The 27,785-nt window shown below is 41.0% G+C and overlaps 1 protein-coding gene across 11 annotated transcripts in view; it reads right to left on the reverse strand.

The window, feature by feature from the left end:
- DLG2 (discs large MAGUK scaffold protein 2) overlaps positions 1-27,785 on the reverse strand; it is a 1,427,929-nt gene that overhangs the window by 417,239 nt on the left and 982,905 nt on the right. For all 11 annotated transcript variants that reach the window (XM_068976931.1, XM_068976935.1, XM_068976933.1 and 8 more), the window contains one exon: positions 5,699-5,855. In XM_068976931.1, the coding sequence (XP_068833032.1) occupies positions 5,699-5,855 (157 nt within the window). The remainder of the gene's footprint in view (positions 1-5,698; positions 5,856-27,785) is intronic.

Genomic DNA, 27,785 nt, shown 5'->3' on the forward strand with positions numbered 1-27,785 from the left:
ACTAAGAGCTGGATACGACTGAGTGACTTCACTTCACGCATTGGAGAAGGAAATGGCAACCCACTCCAGTGTTCTTGCCTGGAGAATCCCAGGGACGGGGGAGCCTGGTGGGCTGCCGTCTATGGGGTTGCACAGAGTCGGACATGACTGAGAGACTTTCACTATACTATATGACACATATTCTTAAGGTACAGTGGTTGGTAGTAATAGTGTTAAGTACTTACAATGTGACATGCTCTGTTCTAAGTGCTTTCTCTCTTCTCTTTCCTCAGTATGCCACCTCTCTCTCTGTGTGTGTGTGCGCTCAAATGCATTAGATACATTGATATACAGTTGGCCTTGGATTTGCAGTTGGTTGAATTGTTGTTGAGTTGCTCACTTGTGTCCGATTTCCCAGGCAAGAATACTGGAGCTGGTTGCCATTTCCTTCTCCAGGGGATCTTCCTGACCCAGGGTCAAACCCCTGCCTCCTGCATTGGCAGGTGAATTCTTTCCCACTGAGCCACAAGGGAAGCCCAGTTGGTTGAATGCATGGATGCAAAACTCGCTGATGCGGAGGGCCGACTGTATTCAATGTACTATGCCATTTTATATAAGGGACTTGAGTTTAGCAGATTTTGCTGTTGACAGGTTGTCCTGGAACAAATCCTCCGTGGATATGGAAGACAGCTGTATCTGCTTTGGGCAGTGAGCATTTTGAGATCTATTGTTCTCACTCATCTTTGAGATTTCAATTCCTGGGACAGAACCTGACACATAGTAAGCCATTAATAAAACAAATTGTCTTAGAAGATTCTACAGTCTGTGTGGGAGGATAATTCAGGAAAATAGGAATGGATATTACATCCCTGATTAGCACGGTAGTTGTCTATTATACAAGTTCCTTCTTGATGAAAATCAGTTGAGAGCAGAGATCTACCCTTTGGCTCTCTTCCCCGGGGATGCTATTTCTCCTCTCTAAACTTACTATGTTATTTTTAGCATGACTTATTTGCAAATAAATCTTACATGACTTAGAAATCTATGCACTGAATTTTTATTTAGGGTTTTTGTTCTTTTGTTTTCCAGGAAGGTATAGCTTGTCTTTACATATCCAGTGGAAGCTGTAGATGCAAAATATTATCCTCCATATTCCATTGCTAATAATTCTGTCACTTTTCTTTCCATATTGTAATAATGTGTAAGTTTCCCAAGCCTGTTTATTTCTTCCTTGTAGGGTTAAACAATGAAATTCCAATACTGAGCCTTTACACTAGCCAATTTTTAGCCACAGTTTATATAAATTTTCACAAGCTGAAAAGAATTCCTTTTCCTTTCCCACTGTAAAAAATAAATGGTATTTTCATTGTTGAACTATCTTTGCAAATGTTTTACATAAAAAATATGATATTTGAACTTTAGACATTGCTGTTATGTACTATGAATTGCTATCTCTAAGAAGACTATGATTCTGATTTGTTGCCATGCTTACTCTGTGGTCCTGGCAATAATATTTAAATGGATTCATCTACTTCTGGAAGCAGAAATACTTGGGAGTTTTCTTTGTTGAGCTATAACAAGGTTATCATCTTGTTCCTTTCCCCACCACATGCCTAGAGATTAAACAAATAAAACCCATAGCTTAGAGGATTTCTTATTTAAACAGAGTTAAAAAGTCAATAATATCATCTCTGTGCCTCAGTTTATTCATATTTCAAATGAACATAATAGGGCATAGAGTTGTTCTAAGATTATGTTACCTACCCCTGTGACTGACTCAAAAGCTCCATGTAAATATTAGCTCCTTATAGTTTGTGTGGGCTTCCCTGCTAGCTCAGCTGGTAAAGAATCTGCCTGCAATGCAGGAGACCCCAGTTTGATTCCTGGGCTGGGAAGATCCCCCGGAGAAGGGATAGGCTACCTACTCCAGTATTCTTGGGCTTCCCTGGTAGCTCAGCTGGTTAAGAATCTGCCTGCAATGCAGGAGACCTGGGTTCAATCCTGGGTTGGAAAGATCCTCTGGAGAAGGGAACGGCTACCCACTTCAGTATTCTGGCCTGGAGAATTCCATGGACTGTATAGTCCATGGGGCCACAAAGAGTCGGACATGACTGAGCGACTCTCACTCACTCACTGTGGTTCTGTGTGCTTCTAAATGTGCTGCGCACACCAAGCAGTGTGTACAAAGAAGCTTGTATACACTGAGATCATTGTCAAGGTTTCGAAGAAAGATTGTGCCGTGAGGAGAAAGAACACTGATTTGGGGTCAAGGGAGCTGCTTTTGAGTCCCACATCAGAGTCAGGAGCTGTGGAGCTATGGACAAATCATTTAGCCATTCTGAATCCTCTTTCCCTGATGTGGAAATTGAGAGGAATAATAACATTGATCCCTAGAATCAATGCATGTGAAAGTGCTTTGTGTCTGGGAAAGCGCTTTGACAATGGGAACGCTGATTGTGCTGAAATGACAGAGTGGTCCCCCAGTCTACAGATTTTTGGTCAGGATGAGAAAGATATGTAAGTATGTCCTAGAAAGAATTCCAGAGTCAGTCTTCCAGGCTCTAGTGACTTTTCAAGGCATCACTATTTTTATTTAATACTTTTTCATCAATAAACAATTTTTGAGAGATGGCTAGGTACCAGGCACTGTGCTAAATGTTGAGGATATAAAATCATAAAAGATACAGAGTTTGCTTTCAGAGAGCTTTTGGTAACTTAGTAGAGAAAGATAAACATGTAAATAAACATGGACAATGAGGTCTAAGAGCTTATTAGAATTTTAAAGTTATATATTGTCTAAACTTTTAAAAAAAATTTTTAACTGGAGGATAATTACTATACAATGCTGTGTTGCTTTCTGCCGTACATCAACGTGAATCAACCATGGGCATACATAGGTCCCATCTCTCTTGAACCTCCCCCACACCCCATCCTAGCCCTCTGGGTTGTCACAGAGCGCCTGGTTGAGCTCCCTGCGTCATATAGCAAATTCCCACTGGCTATCTGTTTTACACGTGGTGATACGTATGTTTCAGTGCTACCCTCTCAATTCGTCCCACCTTCTGCTTCCCCTGCTGTGTCCATAAGTCTGTTCTTTCTCTCTGTGTCTCTGTTCCTGCCTTGCAAATAGGTTCATCAGTACCAGTTTTCTATATTCCATTAAAAAAAGTATATATTTGTCTTTCTCTTTTTGACTTCACTCTGTGTAACAGGCTTTAGGTTCATCCACCTCCCTAGAATTGACTCAAATTCATTCTTTTTAATGGCTGAGTAATATTTCACTGGGCTTCCTGCTTTCCTTGTAGCTGTCAGTAAAGAATCTGCCTGCAATGCAAGAGACCCAGATTCGATTCCTGGGTCAGTAAGATCCCCTGGAGAAGGAAATGGCTACCCACTCCAGTATACCTGCCTGGGAAATCCCATGGACAGAGGAGTCTGGTGGGCTGCAGTCCATCAAGCTGCAAGAGTTGGAACAAGGGTTGGACATGACTTAGTGACTAAACCACCACCAGTATTCCACTGTATATAGGTACCGTGGCTTCTTTATCCATTTATCTGTCAATGGACATCTGGGTTGCTTCCAGGTCCTGGCTACTGTAAATAGTACTGCAATGAACGCTGGAGTACCTGTCTTTTAAAACTGGTTTTCTCAGGGTGTATGCACAGTAGTGGGTTGCTGGGTCATATGGTAGATTTATTCTTACTTTTTAACGAATCTCTATACTGTTCACAATGGCTGCATCAATTTACATTCCCACCAACAGTGCAAGAGGGTTTCCTTTTCTCCACATCCTCTCCAGCATTTAGTATTCGTAGAGGTTTTGATGATGGCCCTTCTGACCAGCGTGAGGTGACATCTCCTTGTAGTTTTGATTTTACATTTCTCTAGTAATGAGTGATGCTGAATATCTTTTCATGTGTTTATCAGCTATCTGTATGTCTTCTTTGGAGAAATGTTAAGTTATATCTTATATGTCATTTAAGAGTAGAAGAAGTAGGTCGGGGGAGTAGTTGAAGGGGTGATGATAGGCGATAGAATAAGGGCCTGGCACGGGACCTTACCCTAATTCTTCCATACTCAATCCTTCTAGACATCTGATAGCTGATGAGTGAGCAGGAACCTCTACGTGTGGGAGAACCACAGACATACAAAAGGGAGTGTCAAGCCTGCAGACCAGTGGGCGCTGCTCAGGTCAACTGACTACATCCTATAGGTAAATAATGTGTGCAGGGTGGTGGTGATGGTTAACAAATATAAGGTCACAGCTATAAAGCAAAGATGAATTTTCCAAAAGGTACGATGAAAACCACAAACTAAATGCTTTATTTAGTTACGAATCATAACCATCCCCATAAAACTGGGCTCCTTAAGTAATTCTCTGTTATTATTTGCATGATTGCCAAAACTGCAGAGTGGACATGAACACTCACAGTGGATTCAACTACTTATCATAGAATTTATCCCAAGGAGGTAGCTTGGTGTAATAGAAAGAAGCATCAATAGATATTCAAAGAGAAGAAAGGGCTTGGAGAAGAGAGGAGTTGGGAAAGCAGGATGGAAGGAAGGAAGGCGGGTAAGAGGAGGTGGGTGAAGGATATTAAGACTGAATATTTAAATCCAAACTCTGACTTTCTAGTTAGGTGCACTTTTTTTTTTTTGCCATGCTACATGGGTTGCAGGATCTTATTTCTCTGACCCGGGGCTGAACTCATACCCACTGTAGTGGAAACACAGAATCTTAACCACTGGACCACCAGGGAAATCCCTAGTTAGGTGGACTTTGACAAGTTATTCAACCTCTCTGAACCATATTCTTTTCATCTGGACGTGGTGATTTACCTTTCACAGTGACTGTGAGAATATAAATAACTTTTATAAAGTAATTACTTTTCTAATATGACTGGTACATAAGTCCTTACTAACTCATTGCTAGTAATTTTTGTATTTAGGTAAATGGTGATGTGCTACCACTTAGCAACATCACCAAATTGTATGTAGCACTATTTTACATGTTATTCATTTTTAAAAAAATTATTTGTATTTCTGGCTACGCTGGGTCTTTGTTGCTGCTCAGGCATTTCTCTAGTTGCGGCGAGTGGGGGCCACTCCCTAGTTGTGGTGTGCGGGCTTCTCATTGTGGTGGCTTCTCTTGCTGCAGAGCATCTTGGGCCTGTGGCCTTTGGCAGTTGTGGCTTTTGGGCTCTAGAGCACAGGCTAAATAGGTGTGGCATGCAGGCTTAGTTGCTTGGTGACATCTGGGATCTTCCTAGAACAGGGATCGAACCCGTGCCTCCTGCACTGGCAGGCAGATTCTTTACCACTGAGCCATGGAGGAAGCCCCGACATTATTCTTAAACAGTTACATGCAACAAACTGCATGCATCATGAAGAGGCCGTTTTTAGAGTATAAGGAAGGATTTTGAAAGAAATTTAGCATTTTGAAAAATAAGTAATACACTGAAAAGAATGCATGCTTCTCAATGTTCTGTTGGATACAAAAACGCCTCAGAAAATCTAAATGAAAACACTAGCGCCTCTACCTGTATCTGAAGAAAGTAACACGCCTCAAACCTGAACACCATTTAAACTGCAACATGCACCTGAAGCCATAATGCTTTCTTCTGTATTTCCTTTGGAATGAAGGTGCTTTTGGATTTGTAACTGGAGGGGACTTTCTCTCAGAAAGTCAGGGAATAAAGATTAAGGAGCAATACTCACAGATAGGATCTGGTCTCCTCTCTGAAGTTCCCCGCTCAGGTCTGCTGGTCCACCAGCCAGAATGAAGGAGACAAAAATGCCTTCTCCGTCTTCTCCGCCCACGATGTTGAAGCCCAGGCCAGTGGATCCTTTATGCAGGACCACCTTGCGGGGCTCCCTGCAGAAACAAGTGGAGAATCACGTCCATAGGGTGGCCCAGTCAAGATTTACATTGCTTTTACTTACTACCTAGGAAAATGGCTTCTCCAAGTATGATAAATTTGCATATCAAAAATATGCTAATATCAGGGCAGATGTCTGAATTCCTCACTGTAACAGATGCCAAATATACCATGCAAGTTTATCCCTTAATTCCAAAACCTTTCATTAAACTAGCTTTACTTTCAGTTTTCCTTTGTTGATAACATCTGTTCTTGTACTGAGCACTACTACGGCAGAATTCAATAGGATGGATGTATCCAACAAGAGGAAGAGAATTTGGGGGACGAGGGACTAGACCGAATAGGCCAGACGATGAACTATATTACATGACAGCCTCTGGGCTTGTGTTTTGTTTAATTAAAATTTACTCTGGAGGCAGTGGGGACTCACTGGAAGATTTTTGAGGCATGAATAATATTTAAATCAATTTTAGGAAGATTACAAATGGCCATATGTAGGATTGATGGAGTTGGAAGCACAGATATGATGGGAGACAGGAAAACTACTGAGGCTGTTGACCAAGTAAGCCAGGTTTAGGTCAGTGACAGCCTGCCCAAGAGGGATGGCAGTGATGATGAAAAGGGCCACATGAAAGGTAATTTGAAGGCAGGAACAGAAGTTGTTTCGGGTATTGGAGGAGGAAGGAAGAACATATAAGTACTTGCCAAAAGGGGAGAGAGGGAAGATGGAACCCAGGGTACGAGCATCAGTATGATTTTGACATGCTTAATTCCAGGTACTAGTCAGACATCCTTGTGGAGATGTGTGAAGCAGTTAGAGACAAAGGATAGGAATTTAGATTCTCAGAGAGGACTGCAAAGGCAGATTTGAGGGTCATCAGTAAAAGGATGAGAGATCAAATCTTAAGTCAACAGTTCACTGAGATTGTTTAGAGGTTGAAAAATTATGGAACACAGAATTGCAAGGGTTCTAAGAAGGCATCTAGTCGAACTGTCTCTATCAGTAGTTTCAAAAAAATGTTATCCTGCAAGCCTCAGGTTTGACCAAGATTTTTTTTTTTTAATATCACCTACCCTTCTCTTTCAAATATCTCAGTTCCAATTATGGAATGTTTCTCTTCTATTTTCCTACTCGTAATGATATAAGAATGACAAAAAAGTCCAATATATTTTTATTTTTTTAAATTAATTTTTTATTGGAGTATCACTGCTTTACAATGTTGTGTTAGTTTCTGCTGTGCAATAAAGTGAATCAGTTATACAGAAACGTATTGTTGTAGTTCAGTGGCTAAGCCATGACCAACTCTTTGTGACCCCATGGACTGCAGCATGCCAGGCTTCCCTGTCCTTCACTATCTTCTGGAGTTTACTTCAACTCGTGTCCATTGAATCAGTGATGCCATCCAGTCATCTTATCTTCTGCCACCCCCTTCTCCTCCTGCCCTCAATCTTTCCCAGCATCAGGGTCTTTTCCAGCGAAGCAGCTCTTTGCATTAGGTGGCTAAAGTATTGGAGCTTCAGCTTCAGCATCAGTCCTTCCAATGAATATTCAGGGTTGAGTTCCTTTAGGATTGACTGACTTGATCTTGCTGTGCAAGGGACTCTTAAGAGTCTTCTCCAACACCACTGTTCAAAAGCATCAATTCTTTAGTGCTCAGCCTTCTTTATAGTCCAACTCTCACATCCATACATGACTACTGGAAAAACCATAGCCTTGACTATACAGACCTTTGTCAGCAAAGTGACATCTCTGCTTTTTAATATGCTGTCTAGGTTTGTCATAGCTTTTCTTCCAAAGAGCACGTGTCTTTTAATTTTGTGGCTTCAGTCATTGTTTGCAGTGATTCTGGAGTCCAAGAAATTAAAGACTGTCACTATTTTTCCACTTTTTCTCCCTCTATTGGCCATGAAGTGAAAGGACTGGGTTCCATGATCTTCGTTTTTTGAATGTTGAAATTTTAAGCCAGCTTTTTCAGTCTCCTCTTTCACCCTCATCAAGAGGATCTTTAGTTCCTCTTTGTATAAGCATATCCATTCTCTTTTAGCTATCCTTCCCACTGAGGTCACCACAGAGCATTGAGTAGAGTTTCCTGTGCTACACAGTAGGTTTTTAATTAGCTAGCTGTTTTATACATAGTAGTGACTTTATCAATCCCAATCTCCTGATTCATCCCAACCCTATTTCCCCCCTTTGGTAACTTAAGTTTGTTCTCTCGATCTATGACTCTCTTTTTGCTTTGCAAGTAAGTTCATCTGTACCAGTTTTTTAGATTCTACATATAAACAATATTAAATGATATTTAAGTCATCATATTAATGACTACACAGACTTTTAAATTTGCTGTCACATTTCCTTGCATAAAGAGATGCAGTATATCTATTTTACCCTTATTTGAGGAAAGGTGTACAATGTACTCTAGAGCTTGGACTATAATACTTGACATAGCTTGGTAACTTGACATAGAGTTAGCTCATTCTGATGGGGGCAGACTACTGATACGCAATACATGCAATAAGTTAGTTTGTTATATGGTATGTTAGAAAGCAGTAAATATTTAGGGAAACAGAGAAAGTGGAGGAGTGCAAGGACAGGTGCTTGCAGGGATGAGCTTGGGCAGGATTTACTGAAAAGGTGACAGTTGAGGAAAGACTGCAGAGGTGAGGAGTCTCATCATGATATCTAAAGGAGACGTTCCAGCTAGAAGGGACAGAGGCACTAATGTGGGAAGGTGCCTGGTGTTGTCAAGGAAGAGCTAGGAGGCCACTGTGGCTGAATGAGTGAACAAGGGAAGGAGAATAGTAAAAGATGATGTCAGCGTACTAGTTTTCTATTGATGAGTAACAAATTACCACACACACCCACTATTACCTCACAGTTTTGTAGGTCAGAAGTCGGGGTGGCCTTGTCTAGGTTGCCTGCCTAGGATTTCTTAAGGTTATTATCAAGGTGTCAGCCAGGACAAACTTTTTTGGGATGCTCTGGGGAAAAAGCCAGATCCATATTCAAGGTAGCTTGTTGGCAGAATTCAGTATCTTGTACTTGTACTTTTACATATATCGGGTTGGCCAAAAGAGTTCGTTCAGTTTTTTCTGTAAGATTTTATGGAAAGAATCCAAATGAACCTTTTTTTTTGTCAACTCAGTATTTTATTATAAGGAATTGACTGATGGAGCCATGAATAATGAGAAGCTCCAGGATCTATAGTCAGCAAGCTGGAGACCTAGGAGAGCTGATGGTACAACTTCCAGCGCAAGTTTGAAGCCAAAGTTAGGAGAAAAGCAATGCCCCAGATCAAAGGCAGAAAGAAAGAGCAAACTCTCTCTTACTTTGTCTTCGGTTTTATTCAGGCCTTCAGTGGGTTGGATGGGGCTGCTCATATGAGAGAGGACAATCAGCTTTACTCAGTACACTGATACAAATGATAGTCTCATCCAGAAACATCCTCACAGACACACCCTGAATAAGGTTTAATTATCTGGGCACCTTGTGACCCAGTCAAGTTGACATACAAAAGTAGCCATAACAAAGACTGAGGTCCTGTTTCCTTGCTGGCTGCCAGTTGGGAGTCTCTCTCAGCTTCTAGAGGCCACCCCTTTTCCTTCTCATGCGGTCCTCTCTAAACTTCAAGTCAGAAATGGTACACTGAATCCTTTCCTTTTTTGGAAGCTCTCTGGCTTGTTCTTCTGCAGCTGGCTGGATTTAACTCTCTGCTTTTCCAAGGTCTGTGTGATTAGGTGTGAAGCACCCAGATGATTCTTAACCCTAAGATCAACTGCTTAGTAACCTTAATTACATTTGTAAACTTCCTTTTCCATGTAAGGTAACTTAACTGGGGGAGCAACACCAGAAGGTGGAGATCATGGGGCCATTCCAGAATTTTGACTCCCACAGGCAGATAGGCAATAGGGGGATAAATCCTGAAGGGTTCTGTAGACCATTTTAAAACTTTGATTTTTACTCTGAGAGAAACAGGGACTCACTGGGAAAAATTACCTGATCTGATTTACATTTTACATGATTACTTTGGTATAAAGTAGACATGAGGGGCAAAGATGAAAGAAGACCAGTTGGGTGGATTTTGCTGTATTTAGGCAAAATATAATAGTGCCATGGACAAGAGTGGTATTAGAGGAGGCGGTGGACAGTGGATACATTTCCAGTCTGTTTTCTTTTTCTGTTCAGATTGAGTAATTCCTGTTTTTCAACTTTCAGATTCACTGTTTCTTCTGTTATATTTATTCTGCTATCAAACCCATCTAGTGAGTTTTAAAATTTTGCTTATTTTATTTTTAAAAAGCTTTAACATTCTATTTTGTTTTTCTTTATATCTTTTATTTCTTTGCTGAGACTTTCTATTTCTGAAAAAAAAATGATTTCAAGTGTATTTGTTATTGTTCATTGAAGCATGATTCTGCTTTAAAATTCTTGACAGAAAATTCCAACATCTGTGTTATTAGTACCTCAATGTTGCTATCTTTTGTCTTTCCTCATTCAAGTTGAGGTTATCCTGGTTTTTGGCATGCTAAGTGACCTTTTATTGTATACTGGACATTTTGGGTGTTATGTTGTGAGGCACTGGATTATATCCATTTTAGTCTTTCCCAGGTTGTAGATTTGTTTAGCAGATCCAAGTGGGATGGGTATTCAGCTCTCCACATGGCTCTGGTGACACCAGAGAGGAGAGCGGGGCACCAGTTTGCATTCTAGCCATTCTCCCTGCCTGCCACTTGGGGGGGTAGAGGCTCAGGTCCTTCTGGACCCACTGACACCAAAGGTGGAGAGAAAGTGGCGTGTTGACCAGTACCACCTTGAACCACCTTGTTTTGCCCCTGAGAGGGGCTAGCGGTTCAGCCCTCCCCACCCCAATCGAGCCCCACGGACACTGCCCTGGTAGGTAAAGTGGTTTCCCAACAAGTGCTGCTTCATTCCTCCTCCTCCTGTCTGTTGCCGCTGCCCAGGGGTAGAAGTTCAGCTCCCAGCAGGGCCCAGCCAATACCGGGAGGAGGGGAACAGAAAGCGAATCTCATTCTAGCTCGTTGCTGCTGGGTAAAGATGCAAGTTCAGCTTCCCACTGAAAGTGGGGATCAACTAACAACACCTCATACCATCTTATTCTGCCTTTTAATTGCAGGATGGGAATGGAAGTTCAGCCCTTCTTTGGCCCCCGGACACCAACCCAGTGGAAGAAATGAAGGGCCATCTCATAACTGTGTATCCCAGCTGTCTCTGCTGGGGCCAGAAGTCCAGCTATCCACATGGTCTACTGGTACCACAATGGTGAGTGGACGACTTTTTCTTTGTTATCTGGCTAGAGTAGGACCCCATGGCCCCAAACTTTCCTGTTCTATTAGTCTACTCCTTCCCCAGTCCTTTGGTTACAGGGAGCAGGCTTTTCTTGAGGCTTTTTAACCTATACGTAGTGGCGGTTTCAAGGTATAGCCTTCTCTGGCCCATCCAGGATATACGGGACGCAGAAAGAAAATCCAGATAACTCACATCAGTGTCATTCCTCTTTGAGCTGGCCTGACATCTTTCCAACTTAAAAAAAAAAAAATTATTTATGGCTGTGCTGGGTCTCTGTTGCTGCAAGCAGATTTTCTCTAGGCTGCAGCGAGCAGGGGCTACTCTTTCTTCATCGTAGTACGCAGGCTTCTCATGGTGGTGGTTTCCCTTGTTGCAGAGCTTCCCTGCAACACTTGGACCCTAGGGCTCTAGGGCATGTGGGCTCAGTAGCTCCACAGCAGGTAGGATCTTCCCGGACCAGGGATCGAACCCATGTCCCCTGCATTGGCAGGCGGATTCTTAACCACTGGACCACCAGGGAAGTCCTTTGTCCAGCTTTTTAGAGTGTTTTCATGTTTGTTTGATTATGTCTAAAGTTGTTTTTGCTTTTCTACATAAAAGGGAAAATTAGAGAGGAACGGGGATATTTTCCATTGGCTGATACCAGAAATCCAGGTTCTAGATACGTTTTTGAAGTTAGGGGTTAACAGGATTTTTGACAAAAAAGTTATTATAAAAAATATCTTTTTTCCCCCCAGTATAAATCACATACTCTCAGTGGGACCAATGACATTCAAGCTATAGATAATAAACAGATGGCAGGAAGGAGGCTATTATGACTGTTTACTGAGATGCTAAATATTGTACTTGATGCTTTCTGTGCATCATTCCATTTATTCCACAAAACAATCCAGTGCAGGTATACTGATGTCTGCAACAACTTTGAAACTAATCCTAAAAGGAAGATGGATTGGTGACTGGATAGATTGAAGAGGAAGTGTAGTAAAATGTTGAAGCTAGATGACAAGTATATGGGTGTTCATTATAACATTCTTTAAATTTCTTCATGTTTGAAAAATTTTATAACAAAATATTGAGAAAAGTAGACAACCTGATGAAGAAATTATTTTGACAGCTCTCTGTTGTAGTTAAACAAGACTGCTTGCCCAACTTTTTACTGAGTTTAGTAAGGAGCAAAGGCAGAACTAAGGCACAGATTTTCTAATTCAAAATCCCAGAGTCTAAAGTACAATATATTCCAGAGATTGTCAATTGACAAGTTGGAGGCTTGATATGAACCACAGTGGTAACAAATTTTTGAATTTGTTGCTCATGTTTAAAATTAGAAAAACTTGCATAAAATGTGGATTCACGGCTTTACATGGGGAAAAAACCAACCCAGACATTCTATGAATACTCTCAGTCTCATTGTATAGCAACAGTTGTCTAGAACATGGCCCACTGAGATGGGGTAGTCATTCTCTAGCTTGCCATTCATCCTCTGGTCTCATCTCTGCCTCATGTTCCTCAGACCAGAAAAGCTATAAGTTGCATCACGTTTGCCCTTCTTGCAAAGTTAAGAGGAAAGTAAAGCATTTCTTGTACTCATGGTTCTATCAAAAACGAGAAAATTTTGACTTTGTGGAGGGAGCCTGATATTTTAATAGAAAAATGGGAGAGAACAAAATTCATTTGGAACTAAGGATTATCCTTACATGTTTAATATGCAAAACAAGTCTCTGCAGAAAGAATACAGCTTTTAAGATTATAATAAATCATTAGACCCCATTACATATCTATGTAACTTACACAGGGGCATATTGTTAGTGACCTCTGTGCATAAAATATATCATTTGTGAGTGATGGTAGTTTTTATCTGTTTTCCTTGGACAAGTCTTTTAAACTAAGTTATTTGGAAATTTCTCAACTCTTGAGATTTAAATGTGTTTTTAAAAAGAGAATTTTGTATCACAGTAAATTAGGATGTTTATTTTAATTAATAGGGAGAAACACCAAAGAAATAAATCTGTAAAATTCTATGCAAATGAAATGTCCTAAGCATACTCCAAATGATTTACTTTTTCTAATTTAAAATTCTTATACTAATAACCCGTTATATTATGTGGAAGATTTTAAACAGTTTTGGTGTAAAAACAAAACAAACAAATATAACAAATATATAACAAAACAGAAACAGACTCACAGATAAAGAGAACACACAAGTGGTTACCAGGAGGGAGAGGGAAACAGTGGAGTGGGGCCAAATGGGGATTAAGAGATACAAACCGCTATGTATGAAATAAACATTCTATGAGTACATGTTGCACAAAACAGGAAATAGAGCCAGTGTTTTACAAGAACTTTGTTGTTGTTCATTTGCTAAGTTGTGTCCGACTCTGTGACCCCATAAACTGCAGCATGCCAGCCTTCCCTGTCCTTCACTATCTCCTGAGATTGCTCAAACTCATGTCCATTGAGTCAGTGATGCCATCCAGCCATCTTATCCTCTGTTGCCCCCTTCTCTTGCCCTCGATCTTTCCCAGCATCACGATCTTTTCCAGTGAGACAGTTCTTCGCATCAGGTGGTCAAAGTATGGAGTCTCAGCTTCAACATCAATCCTTCCAATGAATATTCAGGGTTGATTTACTTTAGGATTGACTGGTTTGATCTCCTTGCAGTCCAAGGGACTTTCAAGAGTCTTCTCCAGCATCATACTTCGAAAGCATCAATTCTTTGTTGCTCAGCCTTCTTTATGGTCCCATTCTCACATCCATACTATAGCTTCGACTATACAGACCTTTGTCGGCAAAGCGATGTCTCTGTTTTTTAACACGCTGTCTAGCTTTGTCATAGCTTTTCTTCCAAACAGCAAGTGTCTTTTAATTTTGTGGCCATAGTCACCTTACATAGTAATTTTGGAGCCCAAGAAAATAAAATCTGTCACTGTTTCCACTTTTTCCCCAACTATTTGCATGAAGTGATGGGACAGGATGTCATGATCTTCCTTTTTTTAATGTTGAGTTTTAAGCCAGCTTTTCACTCTTCTCTTTCACCTTCATCAAGAGGCTGTTTAGTTCCTCTTTGCTGTCTACCATTAGAGTGATATCATCTGCATATCTGAGGTTGTTGATATTTCTCCCAGAAATCTTGATTCCAGCTTGTCATCCAGCCTGGCATGTGCATGATGTACTCTGCATGTAAGTTAAATAAACGGGCTGATAATATACAGCCTTGACATACTCCTTTCACAATTTTGAACCAGTCTGTTGTTCCACGTCCAGTTCTAACTGTTGCTTCTTGTCCTGCATATAGGTTTCTCAGGAGGCAGATAATGTGGTCTGGTATTCCCATCTCTTTAAGAATTTCCCACAGTTTGTTGGGATCTACACAATCAAAGGCTTTAGCCTAGTCAATGAAGCAGAACTGTAGATGCTTTTAAAAATTCCCTTGCTTTTTCTATGATCCAGTGGAGGCTGGTAATTTGATTGGTGGTCCTCTGCTTTTTTCTAAATCCAGCTTGTAAGTTCTCAGTTCACTTACTGCTCAAACCTAGCTTGAAGGATTTTGAACATAATCTTGCTAGCATGTGAGATGAGTGCAATTGTACGGTAACTTAAACATCCTTTGTCATTGCCTTTCTGTGAGATTGGAATAAAAACTGACCTTTTTCGGTCCTGTGACCACTGCTAAGTTTTCCAAATTTGCTGGCATATTGAGTGCAGCACTTTCACAGCATCACCTTTTAGGATCTGAAATAGCTCAGCTAGAATTCCATCACCTCCACTAGCTTGGTTCATACTTAAGCTTCCTAAGGCCCACTTGACTTCACATTCCAGGATGTCTGGTTCTAGGTTAGTGACCATACCATTGTGGTTATCTGGGTCATTAAGACCTTTTTTGTGCAGTTTGTTCTGTGTATTCTTGCCATTTCTTCTTAATCTCTTTTTTTTAGGTCCTTGCCATTTCTCTCCTTTATTGAGCCCGTCTTTTCATGAAATGTTCACTTGGTATCTCCAATTTTCTTGAAGAGATCTCGACTCTTTCCCATTCTATTTTTTCCCCCTGTATTTCTTTGTATTGTTCACTTAAGAAACCTTTCTTATCTCTCCTTGCTTTTCTCTGGAACTCTGGATTCAATTGGGTATATCTTTCCCTTTCTCCTTTGCATTTTGCTTCTCTTCTTTTCTGTTATTTGTAAGGCCTCTTCAGACCTTGTTACATTTTGCCTTGTTGCATTTCTTCTTCTTGGGGCTGGTGTTGATCACAGCCTCCTGTACAATGTCACGAACCTCTGTCCATAGTTCATCAGGTACTCTGTCTATCAGATCTAATCCCTTGAATCTATTTGTCACTTCCACTGTATAATCATAAGGGATTTGATTTAGGTCGTACCTGAATGGCCTAATAGTTTTCCCTACTTGCTTCAAGTTGAGCCTGAATTTTGCAATAAGGAGCTGATGATCTGAGCCATAATCAACTCCTGGTCTTGTTTTTGCTGACTGCAGAGAGCTTCTCCATCTTTGGCTACAAGCAATATCATCACTCTGATTTCAGTACTGACCATCTGGTGATGTCTGTGTGTAGAGCTGTCTCTTGTGTTGTTGCAAGAGGGTGTTTGCTATGGCCAGTGCATTCTCTTGGCAGAACTCTGTTAGCCTTTGCCCTGCTTCATTCTGTACTCCAATGCCAAACTTGCCATGTATCTCTTCACTTCCTACTTTTGCATTCCAGTCCCCTATGATAAAAAGGACATCTGTTTTTGGTGTTAGTTCTGGAAGGTCTTGCAGGTCTTCATAGAATAATTCAGCTTCAGCTTCTTCAGGATTAGTGGTTGGGGCACAGATTTGGATTACTGTGATATTGAATGGTTTGCCTTGGAAATGAACCGAGATAATTCTGTCATTTTTGAGACTGCACCCATGTACTCACTGTGGACTCTTTTGTTGACTATGAGAGCTACTCCATCTCTTCTAAGGGATTCTTGCCCACTGTAGTAGTTATAATGGTCATCTGAGTTAAATTTGCCTGTTCCAGTCCATTTTACTTCACTGATTCCTAGAAGAGCTTTAAATGGGGTGTAATCTATAAAAACACTGGATCACTATGTTGTACACTTGAGACAAATATCATAGATCAACTACACTTAAAAAATAAAAAATAGGGTGTTTCAAAGTATATTTTCCCTTTTGAGGATCAAAACCCTGTGAAAAATTAGAAGTTCTATTTTTTAAAACTTCATTTTTATTTTATATTGGAGTATAGTTGATTTACAATGCTTTGTTAGTTACATGTGTACATATATAGTATGTGATTCAGTTATACATATATCCATTTTTTTCAGATGCTTTTCTTATTTTTTTTAAACAGGATATTGAGTTCCCCCTGCTATATAGTAGGTCCTTATTGTTCATCTACTTTATATAAAGTAGTATGAAAGTTCTATTTTTTGATGCTTTGGTAAGTCAACTAGTTTACATTAGTTGCTAAGCTAGTTTATTGTTCACACAGCTAGTAAGTATCAGAGCTAGTCTTTTTTTTTTTTTTAAGGCACAGCTTCTTCCTCTAGTTTTATTGAGTTATAATTGGCATATAATACTGTATAAGCTTAAGGTGTACAGCACAGTGATTTGACTAATATACATCATGAAGTGATGATCATGATAAGTTTAGTAAACATCCATCATCTCATACAAAATTAAGGAAGTACGTTTTTTTCCTTGTAATGAAAACTCGTAGGATTCAGGCTCTTAACATCTTTCACATATAACATATAGCAGGGTTAATATACTTATCATGTTGTACATTAGACCCCTAGTACTTATTTATTTTATAACTGGAAGTTTGTACCTTTTGACTGTCTTCATCGAATACCCACTCCTTCCCACCCTCTGTGTCTGATAACTGCAATCCGATCTATTGTTTTTTTATAAGTGAGAGAGTTTTTAAGGGCAGTTTTGTTGTTGCTGTTTAATCGCTAAGTCATGTCTGAGTCTTTGCAACCCCATGGACTGTAGCTCGCCAGGCTCCTTGGTCCAAGAGCAGTTTCAGTTCAGATAAAATGCAGAGGAAGGTAGAGATTTCCCATTAACATCCCGCCCCTACACAGGTATAGCCTCCCTCACTCTCAATATCCCCCACGAGAGCGCTACACTTGCTACAATGGACGAACCCACACTGACCTGTCCTTACCACCCAAAGTCCACAGTTTACATTAGGGTTCACCACTCTAGGTGATCTCCATGCTATGGCTTTGCACAAAGGGTATAATGTCACGTATCCATCATTATAGTATCACACAAAAGTAGTTTCACCACCCTTAAATGCCCTGGTTCCACCTATTCATCCCACTCTCCACACAACCCCTGGCAATCCCAACCTTTGTACTGTCTGCACAGTTTTGCCTTTTCCAGAATGCCATATGGTTGGAATCCTACAGTGCGGCCTTTCAGACTGGCTTCTTTCACTTGGTAATATGTGTTAAGATTGCTCCCTGTCTTCCCATGGCTTGATAGCTCATTTGCCTGGAGTGCTAAATCACAGTCCAGGGTCTGGGTATACCTGTTTACTTATTCATTCATCTACTGAAGGACACACTGGATGCTTCCAAGTCTTGGCAGTTGTAAACAGAGCCACTGTAAACCCCTATGTGAAGGTTTTTTTGTGGACATACATTTTCAATTCATTTGGGTAAATACTAGAAGTGTGATTGCTAGATCTTATGGTAAAAGTAGTAAGAGATTGCCAACCCGTCTTCCTAAGTGGCTGTACTAGTTTGCATTCCTACCAACAATGACTGAGAGTTCCTCACTAGCATTTGGTGTTGACAGAGCTCTAGGTTTTTGCCATTCTCATATGTATGTAGTGCTTTCTCACTGTTTTGACAGGGCCAGTCCCTTTACTCTAAGTATTTTCTCCATTAAATGGAGAGATAATGTAAGCAATGAAAATTTAAAAACTAAGCTAAAATATACTTTGTATAAGCCAGAGGAAGACCTCAATTTAAAAAATGCATCACAAAACATTTACAGAATATAGTTTCCAGAATTACTGACTTGCAAAGGTTCACTTTAACTGCCCTTGGCTTCTATCATTTGAACCAAAACTTCAGCACTTCATTATATGTTGCCTTGTACTCTTCTCTCTGAACGTCAAGGTATCCCCTCAACCTCTCTTTTCTCTCTAGTTCAGGCCTAGACTTTTAGGACAGTTTCCTAATTTGAAGATTCTTTGAGTCCAGTTTCAATGTTCCAAACACACTCTTTCCACTAGAATGACAGCTGATTCTCTTAGTTCCCTGCTTAATTGGCACCAGCCATCCTGGGCTCCATATCATATCAACTCTTGTGCTTCTTTGAGTTGGACATGTTGCTTCATTTCTCCACTCCTTGGCTCAGGCCATCTTAAAACTCAGTTCAAACTCTCTGCCCCTCCAGGTTCAGGTGATCACTTGGTCCACACTGTCTGGCCCACATACTTCCGTAGTAGCACTCATCACACTGCACAGCGATTACTCATAGATTCCTCTCCTTTAGTAGACTGTCAGACACTAACAATTCTCTAGCAGCGGCAATATGCCTGACAACCAGGAACTGAGGAAATCATCACTGAATCAGTGAATCAACTCTTACAGTGATTTAGAGCTCACTTTACCCTCTGCTTCAAACTATAATCATTTTCCCAAATATCTATTCTTTTTGGCAGATTCTATTCAGGGATAGAAAAATCTAAAGTCTATACTGAAAGAACAGATAACGCAAATGAGTGAAGCAGGCTGAGTCGGGATCGTAACAGACTGAGGGTACGTTCTCTCTCAAGGGGATTTCTGCTTAAGTCTGGACAGTTGCTCAAGCAGGAAGACTGACTAGCATTGCCAGATTCTCCAATTTCTAGAGATGAGAGTCTAGATTTTATGTGAACTTTTTAGAATTTTAAGCTGACAGTGATAAATAAAAGTATGGTGCAAGTCACACACACATGTCTATGTTTTGGATCAGGTTATGGGCTGCCAGTGAGACTGCACAAAACATGGTTTTTTGGGACATTCAGTGTCTGTTCCATGTCTGTCTACTCCGTGATGCTCAGTGTGGTACCTGGCTCATGGCAATTCTCTGTAACTTCAAGCTGATTTAATATTCCACACTCAGTCCCACCTCTGTCCTTCAAGTTCTCATTCTCAAATATCCTGTTCTTTTAAATTTTCCCTTTTGAAAACGATTAATTTTTTTGGCTGTGCAGGTCTTTGCTGCTGCATGTGGGCTTTCTCTAGCTGTAGTGAGCGGGGGCTACTTTCTAGTTGCAGGGCTCAGATTTCTCATTGCAGTGGCTTCTCTTGTTGCAGAGCATGGGCTCCAGGCGCGCAGGCTTCAGGAGCCGCGGCACATGGGTTCTAGAGGGTGGGCTCATTAGTTGTGGCACACGGGCCCAGTTGCCCCACGGCATGTGAGATCTTCCTAGACCAGTGATTGAACCTGTGTCCTTTGCATTACAAGGTGGATTCTTAACCACAGGACCATCAGGGAATCCTTCTCTTTTGTTCTATTTTTCCTTTTATGTAAGACCTGCTCAAGATTGACCTTCTTCATGATGGCCCGTTCCCCAAAATTTTGAGCTACAGCTCTTATTTCTGCATGTTTATTGCCTATGCCAATGACTTTGGGTCTGATGAACATACCACCCTACATTTCCGTGAACTTCTTCCTGTGTGAGGGGATTGTGACATCCAGGGAGATTATAACCTACTGAAGGTGTGGTGTCAAAGTTTATGCACAAGAAGAATGTACAATAAACACTTGATGATTGAGTAAATGAGCACATGCCACCAGTTTATAAAGAAGTGCAATACGTTTCATACTGAAGTGATTTGAACTCTAAGTTTCATATTATTCATCATTCAGAGTTTGGATCATCTAGGGACCCATCTGTAGTCATTTTTCTACATTATTAAATGTGAACAGTGGAACAAAATCGTAACTCTTGTTCCTTATTAAGAACTGAGAACTCATGGATCTGGAAATTGTCCTTGGTACTCTCTTCTACCTCCTCAATTCGATGGGTGCCTCCCGTAGCATTTTCTCCACATATCTATAACCACACTTATGACACCTGCTTGGCAAACTTATCTCTCTCTCCAGCTAGAACGATCAACTTGAAAGCAGGGAATATGTCATTTGATTTTTGTCCCCAATATCTGGAACAGAGTAGGTACTGTCTGCTAGTTTCAGCTTTCATATTAGACTTTAAGTTGAATCTTAAAGTCAGTCTCAAGAAGATGGAACCTGGTTACTCATAATATCAAGATCTCTACATGTGTGCTGGTGTGCTCAGACACTCAGTTGTGTCTGATTCTTTGCAACACTGTGGACTGCAGCCTGCCAGGCTCCTCTGTCCATGGGGCTCTCCAGGCGAGAATACTGAAGCCAGTTGCCATTTCCTCCAGGGGATCTTCCCCACCCAGGAATCAAACCTGTGTCTCTGACACTAGGTTGGCAGGCAGATTCTTTACTACTAGTGCCACCTGGGAAGCCTACACACACACACATACACACCCTGACATATTTATATTTTAAAAAATCTTCTTTCCTGGAAAATCCTATAGGCAGAGGAGCCTGGTGGGGTACAGTCCATGGGGTCGCAAGAGTCAGACATGACTTAGTGACTAAACCACCACCATCCACTTAAAAACTATATTTTATTCATGAATCCAAACTTTCAGTAAACATCCAGGGGGTATGACATTGAGTCAGGCACTGTGAATACAAAGATTAAAGAGCCTGGGGTGGGAGGAGCCCTGTGTAAACAAGCTGTTATAGGAGCCCAGGACCAGGACAAGTGCTGGGTCAGAGACATGTGCCCGAGAAGCCAGAGAGGCCGAGAGCAAAGAGTGACCAGTCTTTTTCTAAAAAGGTCTTTGTCTTTTTATCCATCACCTGGATGAATTATGTGATGTTCCCTTATGCAGTTTTACTTTTCTTTTAATGTGATGTAAAAAAGCCTTCATAATTATGAAAACATTAGGATGCTGGGCAGTTGGGGAGATGCCAGCCCGACTTGCTCCCACCTCTGGCCGAGCAGCAGTACCATCTTGTTTGGCTGGAGTCTCAGAGGATGTGCTCAGCCACTGGGGTGTTTGCAGCAGAGGGAAGCAGGGTGCTGTGGGCTAGTTTTTTCCTCCTCAACCACATGGCTTAAGAAGGTTCTGGATTTTTTTTTTTTAAGTGACTATTTAAACCTGAAGTCTTTCTCATGACTATGGGCAGGATATCCTTTGACTCTCTAAGGTGTGTGAAGTCACTCGTCAACTCCCTCAACATCTACCACAGTGAGAGGCAGTGTGGTTAGTGGGAAGCAAGCTATGATAAAGTTTCCAGTCATCTTTCTAAAATACATATCTGACCACGTTACTCTCTTGCTCAGAAGGCTTCCAGGGATCTGTGTGCCTTCAGGATGAAGCCTACACTTCTCAGCATGATATCCAAGTTCCCGATCATCTGACCTTCAATGCCTAACATTCTGACCCTCATGCCTAACTAACTTCACTGTGCTCCCTGCACCCACGTTCCAGTGAAACAAACCTGCCAAGCATAGAGCTGTCCCTCCCACCAGGTTGCTCCATGTCTTATCTGTGCCCAGACTGTTCTCCAGTGCTGGGCTGTTCTCTTTGGCTAGAAAGACGCTTTCTCCCGCACCCTCATCTATGTAATGAACTTCTATTTGCCCTTCAAGACTGAGGCCTGGGGTGGTCTCCTCTCTGTTTCCTTATTCACCTTTGCCTCTAGAAAAACTGACCACATCTCCATTTTTGAAATCACATTATTTTTTCATTGATCATACCCCTATTGTTACCTTTATGTTATGAAACTACTTTGTTTCCCTATCTGTTCTCTGAATCTGTATGGCTCTGAAGAATAAAGACAATGGTTTATTTGTTTTAGTAATGTTGGGAACTAGTACAGGCTGAGCCTATAAGACACACACACAGAGAATATGTTGCATGAAAAAAGAAAAAAATAAATGTGGGGTTGGGTAAAATGATACTGAATTCTAGTTCCACCTCTCTAGGATTGTGGGAAAACTTGGACATGCTCTCTGTGGGGCATGTTCCTTGCTTTAATAATAACTTGGCAGGAAATAATATTTTTTGTCAAGGGAGAGCGATAAAATATAGAGTAGACAATGAGCTAGAAACATCTAGAAATGAGAAAAGTATTAAAGAAAAGTATACATTGAAATTCTATTTCTAGCCATTTGGCAGATTGTTGTTGTTTTGTCGCTAAGCTGTGTCTGACTCATTGCGACCCCATGGACTGTAGCCTGCCAGGCTCCTCTGTCCATGGGATTTCCCAGGCAATAATACTGGAGTGGGTTGCCATTTCCTTCTCCAGGGCATCTTCCCAACCCAGGGATCAAACCCATATCTCTTGTCTCCTGCACTGGCAGACAGATTCTTGAGTTGCTAAGTTTGCAAGTGAGAGAAATCCTTAGAGGCCAAAAATGAAGAGGGCTACAACTTTAGAGAAGAAGGCAACTGCCCAGACTAGCAGTGGACGCAGGTTTCTAGTGTCTGGAGCTGATCTCTGCTTTGAGGGTAAGCCTGTGTGGGCCTTGAGGTGGGGTTAGATCAGAGACCCTTGCACAAAATCAGGACCCTGAAAGCCTACACCCTAAGCAAAAGGATAAAGCACAGAATATTAGCTCCTCACTAATGTCAAGGATACGTATCTGACCTGAACTTGGCTCAAAGACAAAAGGGCCAGTTTTCTCAAGGCATGTTAATCAAGGCATGTTTGAATGTGGAAGAAGTTTTATTTTAGGAGTAGAATTTACAAAACTTATTAAATTGGGAGAAGAGAGGGAGAGTCTTCCTGCATGCTTGGAGAAAGAAGCATGCATGCAGCTCCAGGGTTATGGAGCAGAGGTGCCCTCTAGCTCCGGCTCCAGGTTGCTGATGGAAATGTGCAGGCTGGTAGTGGAAAGCCACAGGACGGGCTTATCTGGCCATTCTAGCTCGATAGCAGCAGCCGTTAAGTCATCTGGCTGGCTGATTTCCTTCTCTGAGTTCAGGCTCACAAAGCCACATGCTCATTAAAATATGTTCTTCCGTAGTGTTTTTCCTAACAGGAGTGAATGTGCTAAATAGCACAGTCTGGTATCTCGAGCAGATATATTTCTCATTGTAAATTTATAACTTGGCATCATGGCATATAAGCTTGATCACCCCTGGATACACTGACAGAAATGGAGTTTCAGATCATGTAGACGTCAGGCTCAGATTTAGTACTGTGATAATCCAATAAGGGGCTTCCCTCACGGCTCAGCTGGTGAAGAATCCGCCTGCAACGCGAGAGACCTTGGTTTGATCCCTGGGTTGAGAAGATCCCCTGGAGAAGGAAATGGCTACCCACTCCAGTATTCTGGCCTGGAGAATTCCATGGACTGCATAGTCCATGGGGTCACAAAAAGTCGGACACAACTGAGCGACTTTCACTTCACTAACCCAGTAAGGGACGGTTAACCTCAGGTCATGCATAGAGCCAGCTGGTTTCCCTGAGCCCTCTCCTTTATTTCTCTATAAATACAACTGTATTCATGTGAGCAATGTTGTTAAGGAAAAAAGGGTCAAAGAGACTTTTCAGCAGGATGGGAAGGAGTGTATTAGTCTAGGTGTGAAGAGGGGGCATAGTGAAGGTGATGGATTAAAGGTAAATCACAGAAAGCTTCAATACTGCTTGTGGGTTATGACTGATGTCTCATCTCTAAATGATCCCGTTCCCCAGAAGACTGTAATGCAGTGTGTGCCTCATATTCAAATAACTGGTTAATTTGATCAGCTGGTCAAATAGTCAAGCAGATTATTGGACATCAGGCAGATACACAAAGATGAAAGAGTTTTGTTGAACTGCTGCTATGAGATGATTTTAACATAAGGCATGAGAAATCTGACATTTCAGAAGGGGATCTGTACTCTAGACTTTCTGCAGTAGAGGGTAGGCTGACGTCAGCAAAATAGTCACTACACATATATTGAGTGTATACTAAATATACTGTGGTTGATACTGTGCAAGATAAAAAGAATTTTATTACATGGGGACAGTATGGTATAACATGATACTCAAAAAGATTATATGGGCTTGAGGATTGATAGATCCAGGCTTGAAGACAGTCCTATCAATAATAGTTGATCACCTTGGTGGAGATTTTTGTGGTCTTATTTTCTCAGCTGTCAATTGTGAACAATGATATCAGTTTTATGGGATTTTAAGGATGAATTGAAATACATACTAGGATCACACAGCAAGTGCTCAGTAACTTTTCCTGGGGACTTACCATTTTTGGAAAACAAATAGACATACATAAAATAATAAATCAACAATGCAAGGCCACATATGTTAAGTACCCGCTGAGTATTGTAGATGATGAGAAATCTCATTAAAGAAAAATGATTAAGTCATAGGAAGACAGGCTCTGAACTAGACCCTGATGGATGGGTTGAAACTAGTTAAGTGGAAAGGAAAGTAGATGGTATTTCAGTACATGGCATGAGCCCAGGGCCAGAGGGAAGCAGATACAAGATATGTTTGGAGAACGGGGAGTATCACAGCTTGAACGGGGTATAGGATCTATGTCAAGGAAAACCAGAAGACAGGCAGATTGTGAAGGAACCTGGAAGCCAAGCTAAGGAATTCAGACTTTATACTGGGATAAGTGAAGGCACTGACTGCTGCTTTTCTCAGGGAGATTCTGTGAATGTACTAACTTCTCTCTGTGAGCTGTAACTGTTTATATCATGCTATGCACTGTACAACCAACCCAAGATTACCTGCAAGGAGCTTAACTGAACATCCTAAAGGCATCCTCCAGAAAACCCTGCTTGCAAAGTGAGGGGCTTTGTTTGAGGTTGTAACATACGGCCTTGGATCTGATTGCCAGCATCTAGTGTTTACTCTTTGTAAAACTCTCTCTTAGCTCTCCTGTCCAGAGAAAAAACTGTGGAATTAGTTACATATTGGAGATCCCATATAATATCCTTGATAAAAGGAATCAGATAAACAAAATGATTTTCTTCCCACAAGCATAAATCAACTATAGATTAGTTTTAATCTAATCTTGATTAGCTTGAAATATTTGGAGTTTCACATATCAAGTATAATGTAACAACCATGTTCCTCAGTTTGCTTTTGTTGAAATTTCTCAAAAAGACAAACAAGGAAGCTGTTAAATTTTGTTCTCACATATGCTCTCACTTTTCATATTCATACGTTTTAATAAATCACTGCATTTCCAAAGTAAAAGAAAATTATCCCTTTATTTCATAATATTTTGGTTGAAAACTTCCCTATTAAATTGCATGTGCCATCCATGATGACATGCATTTGTTTTGGCTTCTTTTTGCATTTTGAATTTTTAAAGAGCAGTTAATCACACAAGGAATACATTAGCAATTCTGTTAAATAAAAGAAAAACCATAGCTGTCATACAGAGTTAATTTTTATGGTTGCATCATTTGCCCTCAAGCATTCATGACTAGTGAAACATTGTTTACAAACATTATGAAAGCTGGGTATAAGCAAAACTAATATTTTATAATCTGATTAGAAAAAACATCCTGCATATTCTTCCTTAAAGGCAAAGCACATTTTGGGAAAGATTTTTAAAATTGTTTTTTGAGCCAGAACTCTATGGTATTATGAAATTGCAATTAATTACCAAATGTTCAAATCCTCTGCAATTAGTGTGATATAGTGTGAGTGGCTTGGGATAATTAAACATTTTTTGGATTCCAGTTTTATAGGTCTTTTCTGGACTCTAATTTGGATACATCCATTTTATTGTAGAAAAATTTGTGATTGAAACTAGTTTCCTAGTCTTGACTGCAACATTATCCCCCATCGTCCTTGAAAATAGCTTCTTTCCATTTTCCATTTTGTGTGATAGAGCGAGCGGTGAGGGCAGCAAATCAGAATTGCCATGACCCCTTCGAACTCTGTGTGTGTTCGTCACTCAGTTATGTTTGACTCTTTGCAACTCCATGGACTATAGCCCACCAGGCTCCTCTGTCCATGGAATTCTCCAGGCCAGAATACTGGAATGGGTAGCCTTTCCCTTCTCCAGGGAATCTTCCCAACCCAGGGACTGAACCCAGGTCTCCTGCATTGTGAGCAGATTCTTTACCAGCTGAGCCACCAGGGAAGCCTAAGAATACTGGAGTGGGTGGCCTATCCCTTCTCCACTGGATCTTCCCAGCCCAGGGATCAAACCAGAGTCTCACTCATTGCAGGCGGATTCTTTACCAACTGAGCTATGAGGGAAGCCCTTCCACCTCTACCATTATGTATAATTGCTTAATGAAAACCAGAAGTGGAGTTTCCCACTTCTAAAACTACAATGCCATTTGATTATTTAATACAAACTTAGTAGTCACCTTTTTGAACTTGTTGGAGAAGATTCTTGAGAGTCCCTTAGATTGCAAAATCAAAACGGTCAATCCTAAAGGAAATCAGTCAATATTCACTGGAAGGACTGATGCTGAAGCTGAAACTCCAATACTTTGGTTACTTGATGTGAAGAGCTGACTCACTGGAAAAGACCCTGATACTGGGAAGGATCGAAGGCAGAAGGAGAAGGGGATGACAGAGGATGAGATGGTTGGATGGCATCACCAATTCAATGGACATGAGTTTGAGTAAACTCCGGGAGTTAGTGATGGACAGGGAAGCCTGGCGTGCTGCAGTCCATGGGGCTGCAAAGAGTCAGACACGACTGAGCAACTGAACTGAACTGCGTATTCACATTGAGGAGAGCAGAGAGGACAGGAACAGCTTTTAGTTCCTCTCCAACCTGACCTCTCTTCACCTTTCAACACTATCAACTTTCTCCTAGAGCAGCACTATCAATAGAATTTTCAGTGAGGAGGAAATGCTCCTTGTGTGTATTGTCCAATAGGATAGCCTTTAGCCACGTGTGCTATTAAGCACTTGAAATGTGGCTAGTGAGACTTAGAAACCTAATTTTTTATTCTATTTAATTCTAAGTAATTTACATTTAAATAGTCACATGTGTCTACTGGCTACTATAGTGGACACCAAAGTCCTAGAATTGCTTTCTCTCATTAAAGAGAACTGTGTTCTCTTTTCTTACCCTTCTGTCTGTTCCTTCTTAGTCTCCTTGAAGAGTTTCCCAAATCTACTTAATATTCATAAATAGTATTTATTTTCTTTTTTAATTGGAGGATAATTGCTTTACAATGTTGTGTTGGTTTTCACTGTACAACAATGCAAATCAGTCATAACTCTATAAATACAGGAGTGTGCTAAGTCGCTTCAGTCGTGTCTGCCTCTTTGTGACCCCATGGACTGTAGCCCGCCAAGCTCCTCTGTCCATGGGATTCTCTAGGCAAGAATACTGGAGTGGATTTCTGTGTCCTCCTCCAGGGGATCTTCCCAACCCAGGAACTGAACCCCCATCTCTTACGTCTCCTGCATTGGCAGGCAGGTTCTTTACCACTAGCGCCACATGGGAAGCCCTGTATATCCCCTCCCTCTTGAGCCTCCTTCTAATCCCCACCCCTCTAGGTCATTACAGAGAGCCTGGCTGGGCTCATAAATGGTCTTTCTCAAAGCTATATCCTTGGCTGCCTTGGACTCT

Source organism: Capricornis sumatraensis, chromosome 8 (genome assembly GCF_032405125.1).
Source record: "Capricornis sumatraensis isolate serow.1 chromosome 8, serow.2, whole genome shotgun sequence".
In the NCBI taxonomy this organism is placed as follows: Eukaryota; Metazoa; Chordata; class Mammalia; order Artiodactyla; family Bovidae; genus Capricornis; species Capricornis sumatraensis.